Source organism: Pelodiscus sinensis, chromosome 18 (assembly GCF_049634645.1).
Source record: "Pelodiscus sinensis isolate JC-2024 chromosome 18, ASM4963464v1, whole genome shotgun sequence".
Lineage (NCBI taxonomy): Eukaryota > Metazoa > Chordata > Testudines > Trionychidae > Pelodiscus > Pelodiscus sinensis.
The window spans coordinates 3223600-3250086 of record NC_134728.1 but is presented as its reverse complement, the minus strand read 5'-3'; the positions used below and the strand labels follow the sequence as shown (position 1 = coordinate 3250086).

Below are 26487 nucleotides of genomic sequence, written 5' to 3'. Positions count from 1 at the left end.
TCCCTAAAGTGTTATCACAATCCCACATCCATCAGGACATATTTCTCTCCATATTCTATCCTAAGCTGCATTCTGGGAGTCGGGAACAAAGACTCAACTCTCTAGATGTCTGCGGGATTTTGGCCTTTTACATTGAGAGAAGTAGACCGTTTAGGAAGTCACACTAATTTGTAGCAATTACGGATAGAATGAAGGGCCAGTCTATCCTCTCAATGTATCTCCTCTTGGATAGTCTCCTGTATTCATGGGTGTTACAGCAATCTGTAGAGAGTCAACAGGGTTGTCCGTCCACATGTTCGATTGTCTCTGGCCTAGTGGATATTGTGGCCTTTGGTGGGACTGTGTTCCAATCCGTTTATGATTCCAACCCTACCTCCTGAACCTAGGCATGGGAGTTACCCGACTGGAATGCACACGGACAAGCACTCGAAGAAAAAAATGGTTCCTCACCTTCTCATAACTGTTGATCTTCAAAATGTATTGTTCATATCCATTCCAATACCCACCCTCTTACCCCGCTGCTGGAACTGAAAGCAAGAAGGAACTGGGCGGTTGGTAGGATAGCAGGGCTTATATACTAGACACCATTATGGCACCACTCCAGGGGGCACCTAGACTGATCCAATGAATGCTGCTAAGGGTAAAATCTTCTGGCTTCCCTGCACTCACACAGTTGGAATGGACATGAACAGCACATCTCAAAGAACAACAGTTAAGAGAAGGTAACTGAATTCTCTCACACCATACGTCCTTTCCTATTGCATATATGAATTACAGATTTTACACTAATATTTACCTAAGGTTTCTAGCAGGTTTGGAGAAATTCCAGGCCAGTATTACATATGCATGCATTGTATTGTTTGTCCTCAAGCTCACTGGCGGAGAGAAGGCCACAGTAGTAGTTGATCTTTGGATTGTACAGTGGCTAGAGCAATAAGGTGTTTGGCCAATATTGGGAAGCTGCATAGGGTGGCATGAGGTCTCATAGACTTTAAGGTCAGAAGGGACCATTATGATCATCTAGTCTGACCCCCTGCACAGTGCAGGCCACAGAATCTCACCCACCCCCTCCTACAATAATCCTCTCACCTATATCTCAGATATTGAAGCCTTCAAATACTTTGAAGACCCCAAGATGCAGAGAATCCTCCAGCTGTGATCTGTACCCCATGCTACAGAGGAAGGCGAAAAACCTCCAGGGTCTCCATCCATGGTGGGAGGATGGATGCATGTTGCTGAATGGTTGGTGGGTGGACATGAAAGATGTAGTAATGCACTAGTGGAAGGTACTCAGATACTATGGTGATATGCATGGTATAAGAACCTATATAGAACAGAAAGTTGTGGTTCCTGCAAAAGCACTGAAGAAAAAGTTAGGCTCAGTTATAATTTGAAACCCAGTATGTAGAGTTTCCTTTGGGACAGTGGTGTTCTTTTTCTGTGTCTGACCATTAGATGAGAAAGTTTGGCTGGGAATAATGGGGCAGAGTTAAGGCTGGTTTAAGAATTTTAGCTGAAAATTATTATTTTTAAATGTGATTAGTGGTTCTGTGACGCTGGGTGCTGTACTGACATTTCCTTCCCTGAAGAACTTGCATTGTTACCTTCTCAAGACAGATGTGGGAGAAAAGAAGTATAATGCCCATTTCACAGGTGTACAGCACTTTGAAGATTTGAGCCTGAGTTACAATCGTGTCCAATCTGAAGCTGAAATAAAAACTGGCCTCTCACTTCAGTGTTGGGAAATGGCACCGACTGGTAGAAGAAGCTATCTGCACGTCTGCTTGTCTGAATTGCGGTTCTAGCTCCCCTCAGATTGCCATGGCCTGTACTGCCCTTTGGGCTCATCGCAAAGTGCCATAAGGGGCATAACTGGTTGTATTTACAAGGAAGCTGAAGAAGTGGGCAATTCTTTCTCATTTCTATATTGGTCAGCCAGTGCACTCTGGATTTTTAAATGTAGGTCAAAGCAGATCTGCAGCTTGTCCTTGAGGGAGGGGACATGCAATACAACTTTTTTTAAAATAGCCCAGTTGGCTGGGAAGAAGTAGAGGGGAGGGAGAGATACAGGGCAATTTGTGTGTGTTGTCTTGTTTTTGGCAAACAACTTGATGATCAAGTTGGTTTTTATAAGGAGCCTTAAACTTTCTTGGCCTCTCTCCTGCTCTGCTTTTCTGTAGGACGAGTGGACTATAAAACCAGGGCCCCGATCTGTGACAGTTTCTACATGTGTGGACTTCTTTTCTTGGGCTGACCTCTTCTGACTTCATTGGGGCTCTACCTGAGTCCAAGGATCCATGTGTAGAAAAGTGTCAGTTTTGGAAAGCGGGGCTCTAGGTAAAGGCACCAGGCATTGTCAAAGAAAGGGATGAATGGATTAAAAAAAGAGTACAAGACCACCAGAAGGTTGTAGAAGGCATAGGACAGGGATACAGAGAGCCTGGGGAGACAGCAGGCAGAGGATGAATCTGCTGGGTCTGGAGCTGTTCGTCAGCAGCAGCCCTGCTCATGTGTGCTTCAGAGCCGTGCGTAGGCCTGCTGCTTGCCTAGAGTTGGCAGCTGCTGATTCAGAGCTCTGTGATTCTTAGGCAATAGGGGATTCCAGGCCTTGCTCTAGAGTTAGAGCTTGGGCCCTTCATGGCTAGAAAGTGGGTGTCTGGGTTAGATATGTGGCCAGGAAGGCAGAGGCAGCTAGGGCAGCAACTGTGAGCACAAGTGCTCAGCCCGGAAAAGAGGGGAAGGGCAGGTGTTAGTATCCTGTGTAAAGACTGGGAGCAACAGAAATAGCTTTTGTGTGTCCGTTTGTAGTGTACAGTATGCTATACTACATTAGATGTGAAGAAGTGTGCGAGTGAGTGAGAGAGAAAGAAACTAAATAAGTAGGCCTTGGGCTAGAGGTTTCCTGTTTTGTCACTTGTAATCTTTTGCATTTGAATCGCTGATCCCAGCATCCAAACTGTCTGCAGCAGTCTGTTTTGCACCTGACAAAAGTAATTCCAGAGGTGTTTAAGATGAAAGCTAATAGCAAGAGTTAGCTGAGACCATTACATCTTTCAAAAGGACACCATCAGCATTAAAATTGGGACTCTAAAAATAGTTTTCCTCTTAAATTTATTACCAGTCCCTTAGAAACACTGACTTGAAAACAGTTTTTCTCTGTCACTTTATGCCTTCCAATTCTGCAAAGTTTTGATCTGGGCTAAAACTTCTGAGAATAGAAAGAAATTGCATTTACCTCCTGGAATTGACTGGTTTCCATGAATTAATGTACAGAAATTACTATTACCTCCAGAAATCTGAAGGCGCTCTCTTCTGCTCCTCAGAGTGCCATAAGACGCATTCTGGATTACACCCTCAATCTGTCATTTGTCTCCTTTCTTGTTATTTAATGTCTTGTGTGAATGTCGGAACCAATTGTGTTTAAAATTTTTTCTATTTTAACGTGCTGAAAACTTTTACACACTACACTTTTCACCACGTGTTGAGAGCAGCTGTTACCCTTATCCTTGAAGATTGCTCACTGCCCAGTCAGCACAGCTCCTGACTTACTTATGCCAACCTAAAAACCCCTAGTCTTCAGTCCATTTTTGCTGCTGCCCAGAGTTTCTGCACTGTTGACGCTTCCTTATTCTCCTGTTTCCTGGTACATTCCCAAAAACTTGGTATCATTATTTGACATTTATAAGATGGTAGCCTCTAAAGTCTCACCAAGTTGAGGGCCCCTTTGTCCTACATGCCTTACAAACATAGCTTTTATTGCTGTTCCTTCACCCTTCCCAGTTCATCTTTACCTTTCCATGCTTTCTTTCCTTTACCATGCAGATTTGCCTGCCACCATAGCCCCCAGATTATCTTCCTGCCTCTCAGCCAGTGCATATTTAATTACACTTAAAAACAGGGCAAAGAAGACAGGAAAAATAACCATTTACACAGCGTCTTTTATTGTATTCCAGTCTTACACCATTGCTTCCCTTGGCAAATAGTTTGTTTCTCCTCCGTTCTATGTGTGTGGCTTTTTTAACATGCACATGCACACAATGGAGGAGAAACTATTTTCATTATTAGTAGTTGGGTTCCTGGCTCTGTGTTGCTACCTGGAGCATCTCCGAGCCATGCCTGGATCATCTTCAACTTTTTTTTTAGAGTAGCCAGGGTTGTTGGTTTTTAAACCACTTTTAGTGTCAGTAAAGAGGATCCTGGGGGGTATCTCTTTGCCTTTAAGTTTCTAGTCTATGTAGCACTTTGAAGCCAACTCTTAATTGATAGGTTAGAAAGATTAGGGATGTTAACTATCAGGTATTTGTGTACACAAGAAACCAGGAAATGTTAGCGGTTACATGTTGGGGGGAGGCTGGAGCTGGTGCTTGCCTGCATCACTCCTCCCCCCGCCCCCTCCCCCCGCTGCCTTTGATAGAGGCAGCAGCATGGCAGGGGGAGGCAGCTCCATGGGAGCCATTATGCTAGTTTGAAAGCTGCTTCCAGTGTATACAGGCTACTGCCTCCTCCCCCACCCCGTGCACTGCTGCCTTTGTCTCAGCTGCTGTTTGTGGAGAGTCAGCTTTTAAGGCAGCTCCCAACGAGCATCAGCTCCCTTCTGCCCCTCTTTCCCCCACCCCTGCTGCCTCTGTGGGAGGCGGGGGGAGGGAGGCAGCTCTGCAGAAGCTGGCATGCACGGAGGGCTTCCTGCATGTATCTGTGCCTGCCCTCCCCTCCCTCCTCTTACTTGTTGCCTCTTTATCAGAGGCAGCTAGGGGAGGGGCATGCTTGTAGTCAACAGGATTAACCAATACGTTCAGGCTTATCAGTTAATCATGTAATCGACTACATGTTGAAATCCCTAAGAAAGATGCTACCTGCACACGTGATAAGGAATCATTAAGATGTTTCTTGCATTGAGCTTTGAGGCACTTGGTACAGTCTGTCAGAGGCAGAATATTGAACTAGAATGGCCATTTTTTTGACCTGGGAAAGCAATTCCTATGTTGTGAAGTGCCAGGGATGCTGGCAAAGAGGATGGTGAGCTGATACACTGAAGACTTTGACTGCTGCCACTCAAAACAGTAAAGGTGTTCTTGCAATTTATAACAAAGATGCGGGAGATGACATGTATTAGCCTCTCTCCCCATTGTGAAACAGATTTTGGGGAAGGAAGGACTAACGAGGGAAAAGCCTCAGATTGCAAAATGCAGTCCTATTGTTATAAGGCAGAGATAGTAGCTTGCTGGTCAATAGTTCTTTAGTGTCAGGCAAAGCTAGCCAGTTGAAGATATTCTTTGGTGAATAATTACATTAATAAAGGCCAGTAACACAGGCAGACTCCACTTTGAATGTTTTTTTCTCCAGTGTGCTATTTCATGGGGCCAAAATAATTCAGGGTCTGGCTTCTGTTGTTTCACTTTGTGAATGGAGGCAGTACAGGCAGTCCCCGGGTTACGTACAAGATAGGGACTGTAGGTTTGTTCTTAAGTTGAATCTGTATGTAAGTCGGAACTGGCATCCAGATTCAGCCGCTGCTGAAACTGACCAGAGTTGCTCTGCCCCCGGGCTTCCTGGAATCAGCCGCTGATCAGTTTCAACAGGCTGAATCTGGACGCCAGTTCTTACATACAGATTCAACTTAAGAACCCCAGGCGTCCCCAAGTCAGCTGCTGCTGAAACTGATCAGCGGCTGATTCCAGGAAGCCGGGGCAGAGCAACTCTGTCTCGGGCTTCCTGTAGTCAGCACTGGTCAGTTTCAGCAGCGGCTGACTTGGGGACACCTGGGGCAGAGCAGCTGGGGTGCTGCTGGGTTGCTCCAGTAGCGCCGCTCCTCGGCGCTACTGGACCAACCCAGCAGCACCCCAGCTGCTCTGCCCCAGGCGTCCTGATTCAGCCACTGCTGAAACTGACCAGCAGTGGCTGAATCAGGACGCCTGGGGCAGAGCAGCTGGGGTGCTGCCGGGTTCATAGAATCATAGAATAGAATCATAGAATAATAGGACTGGAAGGGACCTCGAGAGGTCATCGAGTCCAGCCCCCCGCCCTCAAGGCAGGACCAAGCTCCACCTACACCATCCCTGACAGATGTCTATCTAACCTGTTCTTAAATATCTCCAGAGAGGGAGATTTATTCCAATATTTGACCACCCTGACAGTTAGGAATTTTTTCCTAATGTCCAATCTAAACCTCCCCTGCTGCACTTTAAGCCCATTACTCCTTGTCCTGTCCTCAGAAACCAAGAGGAACAAATTTTCTCCTTCCTCCTTGTGACACCCTTTTAGATATTTGAAAACCGCTATCATATCCCCCCTTAATCTTCTTTTTTCCAAACTAAACAAGCCCAGCATTTTGCTAATTAGAACTAGCATGTCCACATTAAGTGGACCCTGAACCGAGGTTAAGGATGGCCGGAAGCAGTGCCGGCAGGGCATCAGAGGAGGACTTAGAGCGTGGAGATGCTGTCTCGCGATAGCCGAGGGCTGCGCTTAAAGGGTCCCGACCCCCACCCTGGACAGACAGTTCTCAGGGGTGCCCCGCTTGCAAAGCAGTCCTGGCTTGGAGTGCCCTGAGTACTCACACTGGGCACATCACACCACTCAGCCATCAGCCCGGCTGCACTTGCCGCAGGCTGCCATCTGGGGAGAGGGGGCAATTGGGGGGCTGCAGGAGAGCTTCCACCCCCAGAAGCCCGCAGAGCCAGCCCAGTCCTCCCCATCGGGGGCTCGTACCCCATTCCTCCCTCACCTCCTTCCACTTACCCTTCCCTAGCCCCTTTTCTTGATGTACAAAATAAAGGACAATTGTGTTCAAAAATGGAATCTGTCTTTATTGAACAAAACTGGGGGAGACTGGGAAAAGGAGGTGGGAGAGGGGAAGAGAGAGGCTGGGAGAGGGGAGGGCAACTACAATGATCAGGGGTTGGGAACAGGTCCCATATGAAGAGAGGCTAAAGAGACTGGGACTTTTCAGCTTAGAAAAGAGGAGACGGAGGGGGGACAGGATAGAGGTCTCTAAAAGCAGGAGTTGGGTGGAGACAGTGCATACAGAAAAGTTCTTCATTAGTTCCCATAAAGAAGGACTAGAGGACACCAAAGGAAAGGAATGGGTAGCAGGCTTCAAACTAGTACAGGCAGTCCCCGACTTACGCGGAAAAAAGCGGCAGCCATGTAAATGCAAATGCCGCGGGGGATATTTAAATCCCCCGCGGATTTGCAATTCCGAAGTGTCTAATCTGCATCCCTTTTCCGGAAAAGGGGTGCAGTGTAGACACAGCCCAGGTGTCTAGACTAAAGGTCTAAAAAACATGACCTAGGAGGGAAGACTGAAAGTATTGGGTTTGATTAGAGAAGAGAAGACTGAGTGGAGGAGACATGATAGCCGTTTCAAGTATCTAAAAGGGTGTTGCAAGAAGGAGAGAGAAAAATTGTTCTCCTTGATCTCTGATGATAGGACAAGAAGCAATGAGCTTAAATTGCAGAAGGGGTTTAGGTTGGACATTAGAAAACTGTCAGGGTGGTTAAGCACTAGAATAAGTTGCCTAGGGAGGTTGTAAAAGCAGCGAGGAGTCCTGTGGCACCTTATAGACCCGTGGTCACCAACCAGTAGATCGCGATCTACCGGTAGATCTCAGAGGCTCTAAGAGTAGCTCTTGAGCCCTCTCTGAACTGCGTGCCTGTGCAATACATTTACATTAGATTTCCTCATTTGAGGAGCAGCTACTCACCGAGCAACAGCACAGGTGAATAGCTGCGAGGAATGTTGGGAATTTTTTTTTAAAGTAGCAGTATAAGGATTGGGGATGGTAAGTGATAGAGAGGAGGGGAATAGAAAGGGGTGGGGCTTCAAGGAAGGAGTGGGGCGGTAGATCTTAGCTTGGTCTGTCATTTAAAAAGTGATCTTGGGTGTAAAAAGGTTGGAGATCACTGTTATAGACTAACCAAAGTGTTGTAGCATAAGCTTATGCTCCAACACTTCGGTTAGTCTATAAGGTGCCACAGGACTCCTCGCCGCTTTGCAGATTCAGACTAACACGGCTACCCCTCTGATACTAGGGAGGTTGTAGAATCTCCATCACTGGAGATATTTAAGAACAGGTTAAACAGACATCTATCAAGGATGATATAGATGATCGTACTGTGAGGGCAGGGGACTGGACTTGATGGCCTCTCAAGGTCCCTTCCAGTTCTAGTGTTCTACAATTCTGTGGTTCTTATTTTTCTAGCCAGTTTTACTACTGGGAATCTTCTCATCTATCACATTTTTGCTCTCTTTTTTTTTTTTTTTTTTTTTTTTAAACACAGGAAACCAGTTCCCGGAGGGACTTCTCCACATAGCTGGTGATTGCTGTGCTCTTTTGCCTAACCATGGCGACCCCAGATGTGAGCGTTCACATGGAGGAGGTGGTCGTGGTAACGACACCTGACAATGTGGTTGATGGCAGTGGTGTGGAAGAAGTGAAAACTGTACTAGTGACCACAAACTTGTCTCAACATGGGTAAGAAATGATTTCATCATACGCAGTAGAAATGACACGGAGGTTTGGGCTTTAACATTCAGCCAAAGCAGACTTCAAATACCAGTGAATTATGGGATTCAGAATAGAAGTGAGTGTCAGTCCCTTATTATCCTGCCTGAGCTGTGGCTGTTTAACTTGTATCCTTGACAAGGGAGAACCAAGATTTTCTTCGCCACCATCATCTTGGACACCATGCTAACCAAGTGAAGTTAAATTAGTAGTCCCTGTGTCCCCTTCCTGATAGTCTGTGGCCAAGTAGACATAACCAGGAAAATGTGGTTTACTAATTGCTGTTAAACTTTGGAGTAGCCAAGCTAGGTTAAAACTAGTCTTTAACTGAGGATCTTGTCTACACTGTAATTTCAGTTACTCTATAGACCCTGACACTATAGGTCCTCTGCCTGGGACTGAAGCCATTGTGCTTCAGTTTTACCTTGATTCAGTTTTGCCTTCTCTCTTTGCTTTGCCCCCCCCCCTCGCTTCCCCCAGGCACAGGGCTCTGGTTCAGGCTTTGGTCCCTCGCTGGGGTCATGTAGTAATTTTTGTTGTCAGAAGGGGGTTGTGGTCCAGTGAAGTTTGAGAATCCATGGTCTATTCAAGTGTTTCTCAACCTTTTTCTCAACCCTAAGTACCCCTTTTTCAAAAGAAAAAAAATTGTAAGTACCCCCAGTGCCTACAGTTTTCAGACACAATTTTTTTCTACCATTGCAGCACATTTGTTTAAACAACTTAATTGTAGCCTGGCGGGCAATTACATTTTTGGATGTAAAAAGAACAAAAATAATCAAGCGCCGTAAAACTTAAAACAAAAATTCGGTTTTCTCCAAATTTCAGTTGTGTTGACATACCCCCCCCCCCCCCAGACTTCTCTCAAGTACCCCAAGGGTACTCGTCCCACTGGTTGAGAAACACTGGTCTATTCGATGCTGAAGTCCTTTATGTATCAGTGCTTCAGCTACAGTGTAGGTAGACCATACTAGGATAACTGAGTTAGCTTCTGAGAGTCTGATCCTGCTTAAAGAGTATTACAAGCAGGAGGGAGAAAAATTATTCTCCTTGACCTCTGAGGACAGGACAAGAAGCAATGGGCTTAAATTGCAGCAAGGGAGGTTTAGGTTGGACATTAGGAAAAACTTCCTGTCAGGTTGGTGAAGCACTGGAATAAATTGCTTAGGGATGTTGTGGAATCTTCCTCATTGAAGATTTTTAAGAACAGGTTAGACCAGTGGTCCCCAACCTTTAGAGGCTGCCGGGTGCCAGGGGGCGTGGCCGTTCGCCTGCCGGGCGCCAGAGGGCGGGGACACATGCACGCCCGGGGGCGCCCCCCACATAGCCGCGTGCTCGGGAGCGGGGGCCCCCCCGCAAGTGCCCCGTTTCGGGGCCGGCGCTCCTCCCAAGCGCCGCACGCCCGGGGCCGCGCCCCCCCCCCCCCCCCTGCAAACGCCGCGCTCCCGGGGCCGGTGCTCCTCCCAAGCGCCGCGCGCTGGGGGCCGGCGCCCCCTCCAAATGCCACGCGCCCGGGGCCAGGCCAGCCCCAAGCACTTGGCGGGTGCACACAAATGGCCCCGCAGGTGCCATGGCGCCCGCGGGCACCGTGTTGGGGACCACTGGGTTAGACAAACACTGTCAGGGATGGTCTAGATCAGCAATGGACAACCTAGGCTACCGAGTGGATTGCATGAGTGGCCATCCCTCCTTCATCTCAGTGGGCTGCAAGACTATTGTAACCAAGTCAGTCTCCTGGGTTAGGGTAGTTTTGCTAACTGTGCTTGGCTACCTAAAATTTCTGGGGTGTGCCAATTGAATTGTAGCAGCTCTTTGATTAGATGCAGAGGGAGCGCATGGCTCTTACAGTCAATACTGTGTGCAATCCGAACGTACTTCACTTCATGTGCCCTTGCTTTACATGGGTGTCACTTTAGTAATACAGGTAGGAAAAGAATGACATGGACAGAAACCAGTGGAATCTGGCAACCCTGAGCATGGGCAACAATAAAACAAGATGTCTTGCGGGCCACACGTAGAACCCCAATGGGGCCGCAGGTTGCCCCCCACAGGTCTAGCTTGTGCTTGGTCTTGTCACGAGTGCAGGAGATTGGACTAGGAGACCTCTCAAGGGCCCTTTTAGTTCTACGATTCCTTGCATATTCCAAATTTACATTGATTTCATTTACACTTGAGTTAACTGGCAATATAGTCCCCATGCCAGCTCATTCCTAAACTCAAACACAGATCTCAGTGTCCTATTGGTTTGTGGGTATTTTAGTAGTGGGATCCACTATTTTTTGGAGTGAATGGAAGCCTTCTAAACTAACCTATTTGAGGGTCTTAAAATACAAATCTGTTCTACAAAATGACTTTGGAAAAAGGATACCATGAGAGTCCATATGTATTGTTTCTCAAAGAGTACCATTCAAATAGGTAGTTTATAAATAAAAAGATGCTGATCCTAATTTTCATCCCTACAAACAATGTGCTCCCTGAGATGTCCGTAACCCTGCTATGGAATGCTACAGCTGTAACAATTTAAACTTATTGCTAATTCTATATAATACTCAAGCTAGAATAGAATCCACAGCTCATTCTATTTTAGCTCTGTTGGTTCACAAGAGTTGAAAAGCAGTACAGGAGGCCCCCGACTTGCAATGCGATTGGTTCTGGAGGAAGTGTCGCAAGTCAGGGGCATTGTAACTCGAATCCGTGCGCCATCATAAATGCGGGCCGAGGACATAAGTCGGAGGTTTCCAGCCCCTTCCGCACTTAAAAAAAGTTTGTAAGTGCAGGGGGTCGGAACTCAGGCAGTCGCAAGTCAGGGGCCTCCATTACAAATTTGTGTGGTCTCATCTGACATCTCCTGGATGCCTGTGTATTTCCTGTTAGCAAAGTAGTTTTCTCCCAACTTAATAGATAGTAACGGGGAGGAGCAGACCAGTTCTTTCCCCTTTGCCTTCAGTGTAGTTTCCTGCCATTTCTGCCCGCATTTGCCTCCATAGCCTGCCCGTTGGGGAAGCAATCAGATGTGAAACTGGGAAGCTGCCGTGTTAAATAGGTGCCAGATAGCTTTTGTGTTTAATATGTGTGTTACCAGGTGCCCTTTTAAATCCAGTTGAAGCAACGTAATGTGCTTTCGATGCTCTGATCACGGAAATGTTGACTGTTTTCTTTCTCCCCAAGCAGTGCTGGAAGCACCTGTATCTTATTTTTGTAGTAATTATTCATGTGTCCTTTTGTGTATTTAATAAACAGGAGTTGGATAATTCCATAGAGAGGGGGAAGATATTTTTATTGTCATGCTCATAAGAGGCATTTGTTTTTCTGGGTAGCAGCGTGGGTGTGATTAGGAGATCCTTTGTTCTTTTATGAGACGTCCAAAACCTGTCCCTCTCTCTCACTCCATCCTTCCCACCTGGGGCTTTAGCATGTGGACCTGCTTTCAAAAGGAATCACATCTTGGAGCTTGTGTAGTGAAACTCATAGGTGATAACTGTTATCAGACAGAATGTGTGCCTCTGAGCTGGTCTGCAGCCTCAGGAGTAGACAGGAGAATGATCTTTTCTGGAGATTCTTTTTAGTTTCACTGAACTACATTGCAGGGACTTCTCTAGAGATTCATAGTTTGTTTGGCTTCCTCTCCTTTCAGTCTCATTTTTCAGTGCTTTCTGGCACAAGAGAATGGCTGAGGATCCATAATTTGTATCTTACTTCCTTGTATTGGTCCCAGCGTACCCTGTGAAATAGACTTTGAATTTAGCTTTAATCCCTTGAAAAATTTAAACAGAGTCCAGATTAATGGCCCTATTGAGATAATATTCTGGATAATGCTTTTTTTTAATGCTATTGTGGCCTTATTTTTACTAAAAAAAATCAAACCTGCAGTTAAAGCATAAGAACGTATTGGATGGATGACTGTTTAATAAAACAAGTGGTAAATGCAGAGGTGGCTCAGGGTTACTGCAAGAAACTAATATTGCAGGTATCTGCAGTCTAAGAAATGGTCAGTCTATATCATGGTCCCCTGACTGCTGTGTTTCTGATCATAATTTCTTCTGCATTTTTTTTTCCATGGGCAGGGGGATGAGGTTGCTTTCATGGTTCCACTGCTAAATAAAAGCAATTGGGAAAAAAATGAGCAAGTTGTCTCATGGGCACTTAGTTTCTTCTTTTTCCTTCTCCGGTTTATGGCTCCGTCTGGGAAGAAACTTGAGTGATCCTGTCTGACGAAATGTGAATGGCAGCTGTCTTCCCAGCTTTGTCATGGCAACCTGCTAATGTAAATACTTGTTTGGTGGTGGGACACACTGTTGTAGCCATCAAGTGCTCTTTCATCCCTTCTACCTTTGTCTGCTGAGGTGCACGACTTTTACATCTGCACAGGAGAAACACATGGGGCTCGTCTACACTGGCCCCTTTTCCGAAAGGGGCATGTTAATTTCACAGGTCGTAATAGGGAAATCCGCGGGGGATTTAAATATCCCCCGCGGCATTTAAATAAAAATGTCCGCCGCTTTTTTCCGGCTTTTAGAAAAGCCGGAAAAGAGCGTCTACACTGGCCCCGATCCTCTGGAAAAAAAGCCCTTTTCCGGAGGATCTTATTCCTACTTCAAAGTAGACGCTCTTTTCCGGCTTTTCTAAAAGCTGGAAAAAAGCGGCGGACATTTTTATTTAAATGCCGCGGGGGATATTTAAATCCCCCGCGGATTTCCCTATTACGACCTGTGAAATTAACATGCCCCTTCCGGAAAAGGGGCCAATGTAGACGTAGCCATGCAGAGGGAAGAAAGGTGTGGCAGAGAAGAGAAGTACAATTGGTATATTCCATTTCAAGTGCCTTTTTTCTCCCAGTTAAACCTCTGCAGGAAAAATATCATTTTATAGGAGCCTCAACAGTGTTGTGAGTTACTATCTCAGACTGTTGAAGGTTATTAGAATTTGAGATTTAAGATGCAGCTGGATTAGTTTTCCCTTCCAAAAGTCAGCACTAAAAGTAATAGAAGATGCAGAACCAGACTATTCTCAGACTCTTCTCTCACGTACACTGGCTTTGTTCCTGATTTACACCTCTGAGTGAGATTTGAATCAGGCTGAAGGTATATTGGTGTTGTGGATGTAAAGAAGTGGACCCGTCTCTCTCTTTTGCATCTGCGACAAGGCAGGTCCAACTAAAATGGCATTTTGGCTGTTCTCCCAGATAAATTTTACAGATGGCTGGGAAGGAATCCTGTAGTAGCACATTGGTGAATTATTGAAATACAATTCTTCTTTTCTTCCATTGTGTTACACATAGGGATGTAAGTGACTAGTCAACTAGTGACTCGACTAGTTGCTTCTCCCCCCTCCCCCCCGCTGCCTCTATCAGAGAGGCAGCAAGGGGGGAAACAGGAGCTGGTGCCGGGAGGAACTGGCTTAAAAGCTGGTTCCCTCAGCACCGTCTTTATGTGGGGAGGCAGGGGTGCAGCAGGGAACTGGTGGCACTTCTGCCTTTGAAATGTAGTGAGAGCGGGGTTCATGCTGCATTTCAAAAGTAGGAGTGCCGCAGGAACCATGGGGCAAGCAGGGGACTCAAGCAGTCCCCCGCTGGCCCCGTGCTCCCTGTTTTTTAAATGTACTAGAGCCCTGCGGGCCTTGTGCTAGAGTCCCTCACTGGCTCTATGTTCCCCAAGGCTCTTCTGCCTTTGAAATGTAGCAAGAGCCCTTATCGACTAATAGACTAGTCAATACGTTTAGATTAATCAACTAATCAAATAGTTAATGGAATTTGCAACATCCCTCGTTAGACTATCACTCCTCGAATAGTCTTCTCTGTGGCTGTGTCTACACTGGCATGAATTTCCGGAAATGATTAAAACGGAATACTATTCCGTTTTCAGTTTTTCCGGAAAAGGAGCGTCTACATTGGCAGGCTGCTTTTCCGGAAAAGCCCTTTTTCCGGAAAAGCGTCTGTGGCCAATGTAGACGCATTTTTCCGGAAAAGAGCCCCAATTGCCATTTTCGCGATCGGGGCTTTTTTCCGGAAAAGACTACTGGGCTGTCTACACTGGCCCTTTTCCGGAACAGTGTTCCAGAATAAGGACTTATGCCCGAGCGGGAGCAGAATAGTTTTTCCGGAATAGCTGCTGATTTTGTACAGTAGATCATTGTTGCTTTTCCGGAAATTCAAGGGCCAGTGTAGACAGCTCACAGCTTATTCCGGAAAAGCAGCTGATTTTCCGGAATAAGTGGCCCAGTGTAGACACAGCCCGTATGTGTTTGCTTAGCATTTGCAGTTCCAACTTGGCAAGTTTGCAGGCTTGCAATATGCTTAGCAAGACTTTAGAAAAGCACAGCACTTCCTTGCAAGTAAAATATATAGGTGGGTGGGGCTCAGAGCATCACTTGATTTTAATACAGCCCTTCATGCTGAGCATGAATATGACAGTGCAACAGAGACAGAATATGCATGTTCTGCAGGAAGAATGGCAAAGCAAAGTGACCTGTTCATGTATATGTTATAAAAGGTGAGAGACTATATACCAGGCAGGTGAGTCCCTTCGAGAAAACCATTTACACTTTGATAATGAAGGGGAAATGAGGCACATAAATGATTCGGGCCAGTGAATTGTTGATGTAGGTTGTCAGGCTGACTGGGTGAATAAAATTTTTGGTGGGAAGGATGAGCTGTGCACTGTTTATAAATGGTCAAGCCATTTTCTTACAATATGAGAGACCTGCTTTCATTCCTCCCTCTACCTGATGTGAAGAAGAGATGTGAACCTGGATCTCCCACATTATAGGAGAGTGGCCTATCCACCAAGATATAGGATATTCTGATGTGGCTCTCTCCTCTTGAAGCTATTCCACGGAGTATAAAGTATTAACAGTAGGGCATGGGAAAGCCTGAGAATGACTTTATTGCTTGATGGTTAGGGCACTCACCTGGGAGTGAATTCATATCAACTTAATGACATGACCAGGATCATGTCCCAAGAGTTGCTATACTGGATCAGACAATGGTCCATCTTGTCCAGTATTTCATCTCTGACAGTAGCCCATAGCAGACCTTCAGAAGGAGAGTACAGAACAGGGCAATTGTGGAGCAATTCACCCCTGTCTTCCACTCCTGCTTAGGGGTGCTCTGAGCACCAGGTTGCATTCCTGATCATTTAGGTTAATAGCCACAGATGGACCCATCTTCCACAAACGTATCCAGCTGTTTTGAAGCCAGTTATACTTTTGGACAACACAGCATCCTATGTCAGAGAGTTCCAGAGGTTAGTTGTGCACTGTGAAAAAGTATTTCCTCTTTTCTGTATTAAACATGCTCCAAATATGGATCCCTGAGGACCCCACTGTTCACCTGTCTCCATTCCTACCCATGGTGCCTTATCGTTCCATCAGTCCTTGAGAGGATTTTCTCTTACCCTATGGCTACTTAGTTTGCTTAAGAGCCTTTTAAAGGATTTCTGAAAATCCAGGTACATTATATTGACTGTCGTACCCATAGCCACATGCTTGTTGATTCCCTCAGGTTATGTCTACACTACAGAGTTAGTTCGAACTAACTTAGTTCGAATTAGTTAATTTGAACTAAGCTAATTCGAACTAACGCGTCTAGAACTAAAAACTAGTTCGAATTAGCGTTTTGCTAATTCGAATTAGCATGTCCACATTGAGTGGACCCTGAACAGGGCTTAAGGATGGCCGGAAGCAGTGCCGGCAGAGCATCAGAGGAGGACTTAGAGCGTGGAGATGCTGTCTCAGGCTAGCCGAGGGCTGCGCTTAAAGGGACCCGACCCCCACCCCGGACAGACAGTTCTCAGGGGTGCCCCGCTTGCAAAGCAGTCCTGGCTTGGAGTGCCCGGAATGCCCACACTGGGCACATCACAGCACTCGGCCATCAGCCCGGCTGCACTTGCCGCAGGCTGCCATCTGGGGACAGGGGGCAATTGGGGGGCTACAGGAGAGCTTCCACCCGCAGAGCCAGCCCAGTCCTCCCCATCGGGGGCTCGTACCCCATTCCTCCCTCACCTCCTTCCACTTACCCTTCCCTAGCCCCCCTTCCTGATGTACAAAATAAAGATAACGTTTCTTCCAACATTGACTCTGTCTTTATTGAACAAAACTGGGGGAGACTGGGAAAAGGAGGTGGGAGAGGGGAAGAGAAAGGCTGGAAGAGGGGAGGGCAACTACAATGATCAGGGGTTGGGAACAGGTCCCAGATGAAGAGAGGCTAAAGAGACTGGGACTGTTCAGCTTAGAAAAGAGGAGATGGAGTGGGGACAGGATAGAGGTCTCTAAAAGCAGGGGTTGGGTGGAGAGGGTGCATTCAGAAAAGTTCTTCCTGAGTTCCCATAAAGAAGGACTAGAGGACACCAAAGGAAAGGAATGGGTAGCAGGCGTCAAACTAGTAAGAGAAAGTTGTTGTTCTTCACAAAGCAAATAGTTAACCTGTGGAACTCCTTGCTGCAGGAGGCTGTGAAGGCTACAACTAGAACAGAGTTCAAAGGGAAGTGAGATCAAGTCATGGAGGTTGGGTCCATGGAGTAGTCTTAGCCAGGGGGTAGGAGTGGTGTCCCTGCCCAAAGTTAGTGGAAGGCTGGAGAGGGATGGCACGAGACAAATGGCTTGGTCACTGTCTTCGGTCCATCCCCTCCAGGGTCCCTAGGGTTGGCCGCTGTCGGCAGACAGGCTACTGGGCTAGATGGACCTTTGGTCTGACCCAGTACGGCCATTGTAAGCTCAGGGCTCAGGGTCGGGGGTCTCACTGGACCCCCTTGATTTTCATGCACACCTGCTCCTGGGTGGCCAGGCTGGCAGCTCTCCTGCCCTAGCCGGCCACTTTCCTGTGCCTAGTGCGGAGATCGTGGACGAAGTCCACGATGTCTGCACTAGCCCAGGAAGGTGCCCGCCTCTTGCGGTCCCGGGGAAGCTCCTGGGAGCCGCCAGCCTGGTCCCGGGAAGAGGGGGTGAGCTGGGGGACATCGGGTGGGTGGCTCTGTGCCGTGTCAGGTGCAGGGTCTGCTGGCTGGGTGCTGGCAGGCTTGCACCTGGCACAGGCACCGTAGCCAGCCCGGGCCCCTTTAAGGGGTCCGGGGCCGGGAGGGGGGGCAATAGAGTTTCCTTGGTGTTGGCCAGAGTGGCCACCAGGGAAACCTGGGGAGGGCTAGCCTCCCACTAGTTCGAATTAAGGGGCTACACACCCCTTAATTCGAACTAGTAAGTTCGAACTAGGCTTAATCCTTGTAAAATGAGGTTTTCCTAGTTCGAACTAAGCGCTCCGCTAGTTCCATTTAAATTCGAACTAGCGGAGCGCTAGTGTAGCGCCTATGAATGTTAGTTCGAACTAACGTCCGTTAGTTCGAACTAACATTGTAGTGTAGACATACCCTCAGAGACTTCTGATAGATTGGTGAAGCATGATTTCCCTTTACAGAAGTTGTGTTGACTCTTCGGCCCCAGTAAATCACGTTTGTTTGTGTGCCTGATAATTCTGTTCTTTATTGTACTTTCTGCCAATTTGCCAGCATTGAAGTTAGGTTTACCAGCCTGTAATTTCCAGGATCCCCTCTGGTGTCCTTTTACAAAAATCAGCATTATGTTAGCCACCTTCTAGTCATCTGGTACAGGAGCTGATTTCTGTCTTAGGCAGGCCCGCTGACAGTGGGGACAAAGTGGGGAGTTGCCCTGGGCCCCTTTTAATTGACACCAGAGCACCTTTGTGCATGGCCCTGAGAGCTTTTTTTGGGGGGTAGAGCGGTGCATGCTGTGGTCCAGGTGGGGCTGAGAGCTGGCAGGATGAGAGTCAGTGGGTTTGGAGGCCAGGGAGTCAGCTGGGGCAACAGAGCTGGCAGCACTGAAGGGTGGCAGGCTGGGGAATCAGTGGCAGGGGACCTCCCGGGTCTGGCAAATTCCCTCATTTGGGACTGGTCAGTTCCCAAGGGTGCCGGAGCTGTGAGATCTATCCTGTATTTGGCAGGTTGCTTCTCAGATTTCTTCTTGGCTTATCTTTATTATATTTTTAGAATTCAGTAAGCCAGGGTCTGTACCTCTTCCTATCTTCATTAGAATCTGAATCCCAAATTTTAAAGGGTGCATTTTGCATCTAGTGGCCTCCCATTACTCTTTTGTGTTTAGTGAGTAGCATTATTTTGGTCTTGCTGGTGTCTTTTTTTTTTTTCTTTTTTTTTAATTTAGGGTATTCATTAGTGTGAGCCTGTCTTCTGGTGTTTTTAAGTAGTCTCCATGCTTCTTTCAGGGGTTTTACTCTTGTGACTGCACTTTTTAATTTCTGCTTAGCTAGTGTCCTCATTTTTGTGTAGTTCTCTACTCCACTGACTATTTAATTATTTCTACACAGTGGAACCTGCGTATCAGAGTAGCCTATCTCATCCTCTCCCATACTGTTACTTGTCCAAAGCAGTAACTCTGGAATCCTAGGAGAGTGTTCACCTACCTCATGATTCTGAAATGCTTCCCACACAAGATCTCCCATCTCCACATTACAGCTGCCCCTGCTCTGTTGTGAACAAGATACTTGTCTTGTGGCTGGAAGGAGAGCAATTTCTCGACTGTAGATCTGACCTACAGTCATTTAGGGCATGTCTACACTAGGAAATTATTTCAAAATAACTAAATTTGAAATAGCCTGTCTTGGTAATTGGTCCTGCCATGACAGCAGGGGCCTGGACTCAATGACCTCTCAAGGTCCCTTCCAGCTCTATGAGAAGGTGTATCACTACGGGGAAGCCTTGAAATTAGTCTGAGACAGGCTTCGTTATTGTGGACACAGTACCTTGACTTAGAGGCCCAGGAAGCACCGGAGAGTAATTATTTTGAATTACTCTGGGGAGTAGTTATTCCAAAATAGCAGTAGGGCATCCACACTACTGCTATTTCAAAATAACTTTTTTGAAATGGAGTATTAAGCATTAATCCCTAAGAAAAGCAGGAGTACAGATTTTGCAATAACCAGCCCGTTATTTCGAAATAATGGGCTTGGCATTGTGGCTATTATTATTATTATTACCCCTGTTATTTTGAAATAGCCCCCTAATGTAAACCAGGGCTTACTGAGAAATTAGAAGGGAAAAACTGGTAGCTCCTGAACTCGTCTTTCCTGGGTAGCCTAGCCCTGTTTTATGTAAGCAGCCTATTAATCACCGAGTCAGTCGGTCACTTCGATCCTCTCCCTCTTTATCAGAACAGGCCAGATTTTAGATTTACATCCTCCATAAACTTTTGCTTCAGACACCCTGTTTATACAGAGTGAAACTGCTGACGTGTCCAGAAAGTTAACTGTCATTTCCTCTTCCTCACCCCAGAACTTTAGAAAGAAGTGGAGAGAATGTGCTGTAGTAATTAGACTGGGCCTCTTTGCCAGAAAACCCAAATGCACACCTTTCAAATCCAGTAGAGATGGCCGTGCAGACTGATATCCAGAGCTCATATAAGTTTGTAGATGCTGCCAGCATGCCCTTGCTTCCTTGCATGGGAATCTACTGTGCAAGATTAACATATATAAAATCAGTGTTATGTGCTGGCTAAGATTGCAGTGGCATCCCAGGAGTGTAAAGAAGAAATATTTACACTTTACGATAGCCTAAATATATTTCCCATTGGTGTGTATTTTTAAAAGTTCTTCTATTTAAATAGTCTATTTTGCATGTACACAGAGATGAAGCTGATGCAAGCCAGGGACTATCAGGGAGGATAGGGAAGTCATGCAGAATCAGTTGTCTGTATCTCCTTCCCTTAGTAAGCACTGAAAGTTGGGGAGGGATATTAATACAAGGCAGGAAGTAGAACACTTTGATATATTGTCTTTAATTAGCTGTCTGCCTGTGGCTGTAGTAGCTTGTCCTTGTACTGTATGTATGTAACTTGTAGGAGGCCAGGCAGCCTGTGCTCTGGGGAACTCAGGGATGCTATAATGTGCTGATCTGTATTCATGGGTTGGTTGGCTTGTTAACAGATCTTTAATCAAACATTTTCAGTGGCAGAATAGAAACCAGGAAGAAATTAGACCTTGTCTATACTACAGAGTGTTGTGGCCAAAAGTGATGTTGACACTCAAAAATTGCTATAATAAAAATCAGTATGCCACATTTGCACTTGCTCCCACTATTTGCAAAGCGCTTACACAAGTGAGGTACTGTCATCGGCAGGGCAGTGTGTGAGATTCACAATGGGTATCCATCCTGCAGGCCAGCTCAACCACTTGTGTCACGAGGTGTTGTGGGAAGATGGAGCAGATCATGGAGCATCGTGGGACTTTGCTCAGTGTGCCATGATGCATTGCTTTCTTACCCAGCATGCAATGGGATTCCAGCTTTCTTTGGTGGCATGTTTTCAACAGCCCTTGCCATGATGCACAGCAAACATCTTTGTGAGAAATTCGGTAAAATAGAAAGTGGGAATTGGTAACATAGTGGATAGCTTTTCAGAAATGGCTTTCCCTAACCATGGAGGGGCAATAGATGGCACACATTCCAATTCTGGCACCACAATACCCTGCAACAGAGTACATCAATAGGAAGGGGTATTTCTCCATGAAGTTAAAGGTGCTTTAGGATCACCCTGGGTGTTTTACTGACATTAAACTAGGGTGGTCTGGGGAGGTGCATGATGCACACCTCTTCCGTAACATTGGCCTTTATATATGAAGGGACTTTCTTTTTGGGCCAGAAGGCTACAGTGAGGATGTTGAAAGGCCCATTGTGATCCTGGGAAATCCAGTGTAACTGTTACAGCTATGGCTCATGAAACCTTAGATGGGAAACTTGGACAGTGGTGCAGAGTGACTCAACGACAGACTGAGCAGATGCCAAATGACCATGGAATGTGCCTGACAGATTAAAGTTGTGCTGGTGATGTCTTTATGGCAGGTTAGAGGATAATGTTCCCACGTCCTGTGTGTTGTATGTTGCATACTCTATGCAGCTAAGGTTGAAAGGTTAGCTCAGGAGTATTGTGGCAGACCGTTTGACTGCTGATTTTGAGCAGGCAGAGAGTGGGGCTATCAGAGGCGGCAATTCCAACCAGGGAGGCTTTGAGGCAACACTTTGAAAATGAGAGCTAGTAATGTATATGTCTGATTGGTGCCACAGTATTACATCACATGTAGTTTTCTTAGGAAGCAATGATGACGTTTGGGGCCTTACATTCCAGTAAGTAAATCATTGTGCTACCTGGCTACGTCTAGACTGGCATGATTTTCTGCAAATGCTTTTAACGGAAAAGTTTTTCCGTTAAAAGCATTTGCGGAAAAGAGCGTCTAGATTGGCACAGACGCTTTTCCGCAAAAGCACTTTTTGCGGAAAAGCGTCCGTGCCAATCTAGATGCGATTTTGCGCAAGAAAGCCCCGATCACCATTTTTGCCATCAGGGCTTTTTTGTGCAAAACAGTTTTCAGCTGTCTACTCTGGCCCTTTTGTGCAAAAGCATTTCCGGAAAAGGGCATTTGCCCGAACGTGAACGTCAAAGCATTTGCGCAAGAAGCACTGATTTTGGACAGTAGAACGTCAGTGCTTTTGCACAAAATCAAGCGGCCAGTGCAGACAGCTGGCAAGCTTTTCCGCATGCTTTTGCGGAAAAACTTGCCAGTCTAGATGCAGCCCATGTGTATGTACTAATAGTGCCTATTATCTCAATTTGTAGGAGACAAATATGAGTTACTGTTCAACACTTTGCTTTTATTGCACAAGAAAGAACACGTGCACACATGCATGTGTGCACACCCACGGACACTTGCTGGGAAAGGAGGTGCCGGGGAGGGGCAGACTTTCAGAACTCTGTGTGTGCCAATCTGTTATTTCTAAAGTTGCCCGAGGGGCTGGAGAGAAGGGGAAACTGAGGGCTCCCAGAAAGCGTAAAGGACTGTACGGGCAGCGTCTGATCAGACCAACAGCTCTGCAGTGATCCCGGAGAGTAAGCACATAGTGCATTTACCCGCCATGGTCGCTTTGGAAGATGCGATGAGACTTCTCCACACCGAGCCCATAGGAAATGGAATTTCAAAAATTCTCAGAGCTTTTAACAAGGAGGGGTGCATGGTTGTTTACTTGGCTGCAGAGCAGTGGCGTTCAAATTGGTGATCAGAATGGTCAGATTGGACATTTTGGAACACCTAACGGCTAAGCAGAGTGATAAAGTCAAGAGTGGTGTCTACTCTGAATTTTGTTGATACATTTTGCACAGAAAACCATGTGTGTCTCGTGTGTACATAACACATGTGCACACATTCACTGCTTTGTTAACAAAAGCTGCATTTTGTCTACAAAATTCCTTAGTGTAGACAAGGCCTGTATATCCTGTAGTGAGAATTAAATGTGTGCCTCCATGAGAAAACTGAAACCTCTAGTGCTACATAAGCAAACTGAAACCTAGAATGGGTTCTGACTTCTATCATTGCAGTAAGTACGGGTATTTCAGGTACAGAGAGCAAGGTGTTAGCTGCAGTTAGCCGCTCCTATTTTGATTTCTGCTCTAAGTGACTGAGAGGAGTGAGGAAGAGAAGAAATGACATTTGAGATACTGTGTAGGTCTGGAGATTTATCCCCAGAAACTGATGTGCATTGTAAGGTAAATTCTGCATATCACCCGTGTGAATACTGTGTTCTAAAACCATAACTGTCAGGTTTGTTTTAGGCCGTTTTTTCTTTAAGTAGAATGTATGAGGGTTCCCTTTTCAGTATGCACATGCACATGCACTTCCTCATTCTCTATCCAGACCTGTCTTCACCATGTTTAACAATCATGCAATCCATAGTTTGACTCACTTGTGTGCCAGGACACGGCAAGAGGAGGGGTAGCCCCACTAGTGAGATCCAGAGGGAACACTTCAGTTAGAAGCCTCCTCCTGCAGCAGCAAGGTGGGATTTCTACCAGGGTGCTGACCCCAGTTCCTCCTTGGAGGTGGCATGTTATATAACAGCCTTTGGTTAGTGAATAATGGATGAGATACCTCCCTCTTATTGTTGGAGTGGAGGAGGAGCTTCCTATTTTGTTTTGTTTTTGTTCCTCTAAAGCCTGTTGGTTATTGGAAGCCTTAGTACTCCTTCCTCAGGCCTCCATTTTCTGGAGCTGCCCACCCTGCAAGTTTAGCATCTGTTGCTGCAGCTGCTGCTGCTGCATAATCCATTCCCCAGCAGCAGCCATGTGACACTGACATGGCCCTTGACAGTTGTATGGCAAGATTCTCAAAACAAGCAGGGAAATTGGTCAGGGCTTTATTTATTTCACTCTGAAGTTTTCCCAAAGTTACTGAGCAGCAGAGGCACGAGAGCTGTTTAGGTCCCGATTAGGGAAGCAGCATTTCCTTGGCTTGCGTTTGAGTCACATTAGCAGAATTGTTCTTGAAACCGTAAGATCCAGAAACTTAATTTAAAACAATTATGGCAGAAATTCATGCTTTGATCTTTCTGTGCTCACTGGATGAATGGATTCAAGCCCTCCCTTCATCTGTCAACATGGACAGGCTCAGACTCCAGTTTAGAGTCCGTGGAGACTTATTCTTCCCTTGAGATGAAACATTAGGCACTTGATAGAATGTATTTTTTCTCATTCATCAGGTGGCAGAACTAGTTACAGCCCAGTTTAAAACATGCTTAAGCAAAGTTTTCCATAATGTGTTAGAAATCCTGTATAATTTATTTTTTCCCTTCTCCCTTTCAATATGAACTGGTAGCTTTTAACATTGAGCAAGTTCACGGGGGTACAGTGACATGCCAAATGTCTGTATATTGATTCTCAGTGATCTGCTACTTTAGGTGCTGATCACACTGGATCCTTTTGACATGCCACCCCCTGCTGCTGCCACATTTTTCCAAAGTCATTAAGACTGACTCCAATTCAGAAATAAAGGTTCTAGAATCCTGCCTCCAGGCAAAGTCTGTTAATTTTTCCTCCTTGTTTTGCCTAACCCATATTGGTTGGGGAGGGAGGGGAGCTTTATTGAAATACTGTACTCTTTTTCCAGCCCTCTTGGGTCTTATTCCAAAGAAATTAGATCTGGAAAAATGAGACTTGTTGGGTCATCTGGTCCATCCCCTAGCCATGTGAGGATTGTTGGCCAATTGCTTCCTTTAGGAATCTTTTAAAAGCCTGTCAGTGACTGGCAAGCATCTGTATTTGATTTCCATTGTGCTGGTAGAGGGATATAGCCAACTTCCTCTGAGCCCATTAAGAAATTGCAGTACAGGGGTCATGCATGTGTTGTTTTACAGGATTGGAGTTAGCAGCACCAGGCTAAAATTTTGTAATTAAGTGAAGAAAAGTTAACTTAGGTTTTTCTAATGAACCCTAAAAAGATCTGCATTTTTAGGGGTTACAGGGACATCTTTCGCTTACAGCAATATTTATTACATGAGACCTTTGAAGCAGGGCTTGCTCCAGATGTGAGAAATTTCTTCGACCATGGGACTCTGTTCCGGGCACAAGGATTGTTAGGAAAAGATGGGATCCACCTAACCAAGAGAGGAAGGAGCATCTTCGCGGGCAGGCTTGCAAACCTAGTGAGGAGGGCTTTAAACTAGGTTTGTCGGGGGACGGTGACCAAAACCCTGAGGGGAGAGGGAAAGTCGGATACTGGGGAGAAATGCAAAGAGGCACAGGCAACAAAGGGAGGACCCCGATTCGAATGGAGAATATAGGGCGATAAACTGGTTATCTGAGGTGTTTGTACACTAATGCGAGAAGCCTGGGCAACAAACAGGAAGAACTGGAGGCCCTGGCCCAGTCCAAGAAATATGATTTAATTGGGATAACAGAGACTTGGTGGGATGACTCGTATGACTGGAGCGCTGTCATGGAAGGGTATAGACTGTTCAGGAAGGACAGGCAGGGGAGAAAAGGAAGAGGAGTTGCACTATGTAAGAGAGCACTATGATTGCTCTGAACTCCAGTATAAAGAGGGAGAAAAACCTGTTGAGCGTCTATGGTTTAAGTTTAAAGGAGCAAACAGCAGCAGAGATGTTGTGATTGGTGTCTGCTACAGGCCTCCGAATCAGGTGGATGAGGTAGAGGAGGCTTTCTTCGGACAACTGAGAGAAGCTTCCAAATCGCAGGCCCTGGTTCTCGTAGGAGACTTTAATCACTCTGACATCTGTTGGGAAACCAATACAGCAGTACACAGGCAATCCAGGAAGTTTTTGGAGAATGTTAGGGATAACTTCTTGGTACAAGTGCTGAAGGATCCAAGTAGGGGCCGTGTGCAGCTTGACCTTCTACTCACAAACAGGGAGGAACTAATAGGGGAAGTAGAGGTGGGTGACAACCTGGGAAGCAGTGATCATGAGATGGTAGATTTCAGGATCCTGACCAAAGGAAGAAAAGAGAGTAGTAAAATACACACTTTGGACTTCAAAAAAGCAGATTTTGACTCCCTCAGAGATCTGATGGGCAGAATCCCCTGGGATGCTAACATGAAGGGGAAAGGAGTCCAGGACAGCTGGCAGTATTTTAAAGAAGCCTTATTGAAGGCACAGAAAGAAACCATCCCGATGCGTAGCAAGAGAGGCAAACATGGTAGGAGACCGGATTGGCTTACAGGGGAAATCCTTGGTGAACTTAAGCACAAAAAGGAAGCTTACAAAGAGTGGAAACTTGGACAAATGACCAGGGAGGAGTTTAAAGGTATAGCTCGAGAATGCCGGGGGGTTATCAGGAAGGCAAAAGCGCAAATGGAATTGTGACTGGCTAAGGATGTGAAGGATAACAAGAAAGGTTTCTACAGGCAGGTTTCTACAGGCATGTTAACAAGAAGAAGGTGCTCAGAGAGGGTATGTGGCCCCTACTGGATGAAGGAGGTAACCTAGTGACAGATGATGTGGGGAAAGCTGAAGTACTCAATGCTTTCTTTGCCTCTGTATTCATGCACAAAGTGGGCTCCCAGACTAATGCGCTAAGTAACGCAAGATGGGATGAAGATGGATAGCCCATGGTGGGTAAAAAACAGGTTAGCAACTATTTAGAAAAGGAATCCATTTTGAGGCACTTGGAAGAGAGGAAAGTGATTAGG

General features: G+C 46.1%; 1 protein-coding gene across 10 annotated transcripts in view; it reads left to right on the top strand.

Moving 5' to 3' along the window:
* The window catches only part of GMEB2 (glucocorticoid modulatory element binding protein 2), a 52107-nt gene that overhangs the window by 9198 nt on the left and 16422 nt on the right, over positions 1-26487 (top strand). For 3 of the 10 annotated variants that reach the window (XM_075900934.1, XM_075900935.1, XM_025189347.2), the window contains exon 2: positions 8281-8474. The exons of 6 other annotated variants lie outside the window; for them this stretch is intronic. In XM_075900934.1, coding sequence (XP_075757049.1) covers positions 8344-8474 — 131 coding nt within the window. In that variant the 5' untranslated portion in view covers positions 8281-8343. Of the gene's footprint in view, positions 1-8280; positions 8475-26487 lie in introns of those variants that run through there. One more of the 10 variants, XM_075900942.1, reaches the window with a different exon arrangement.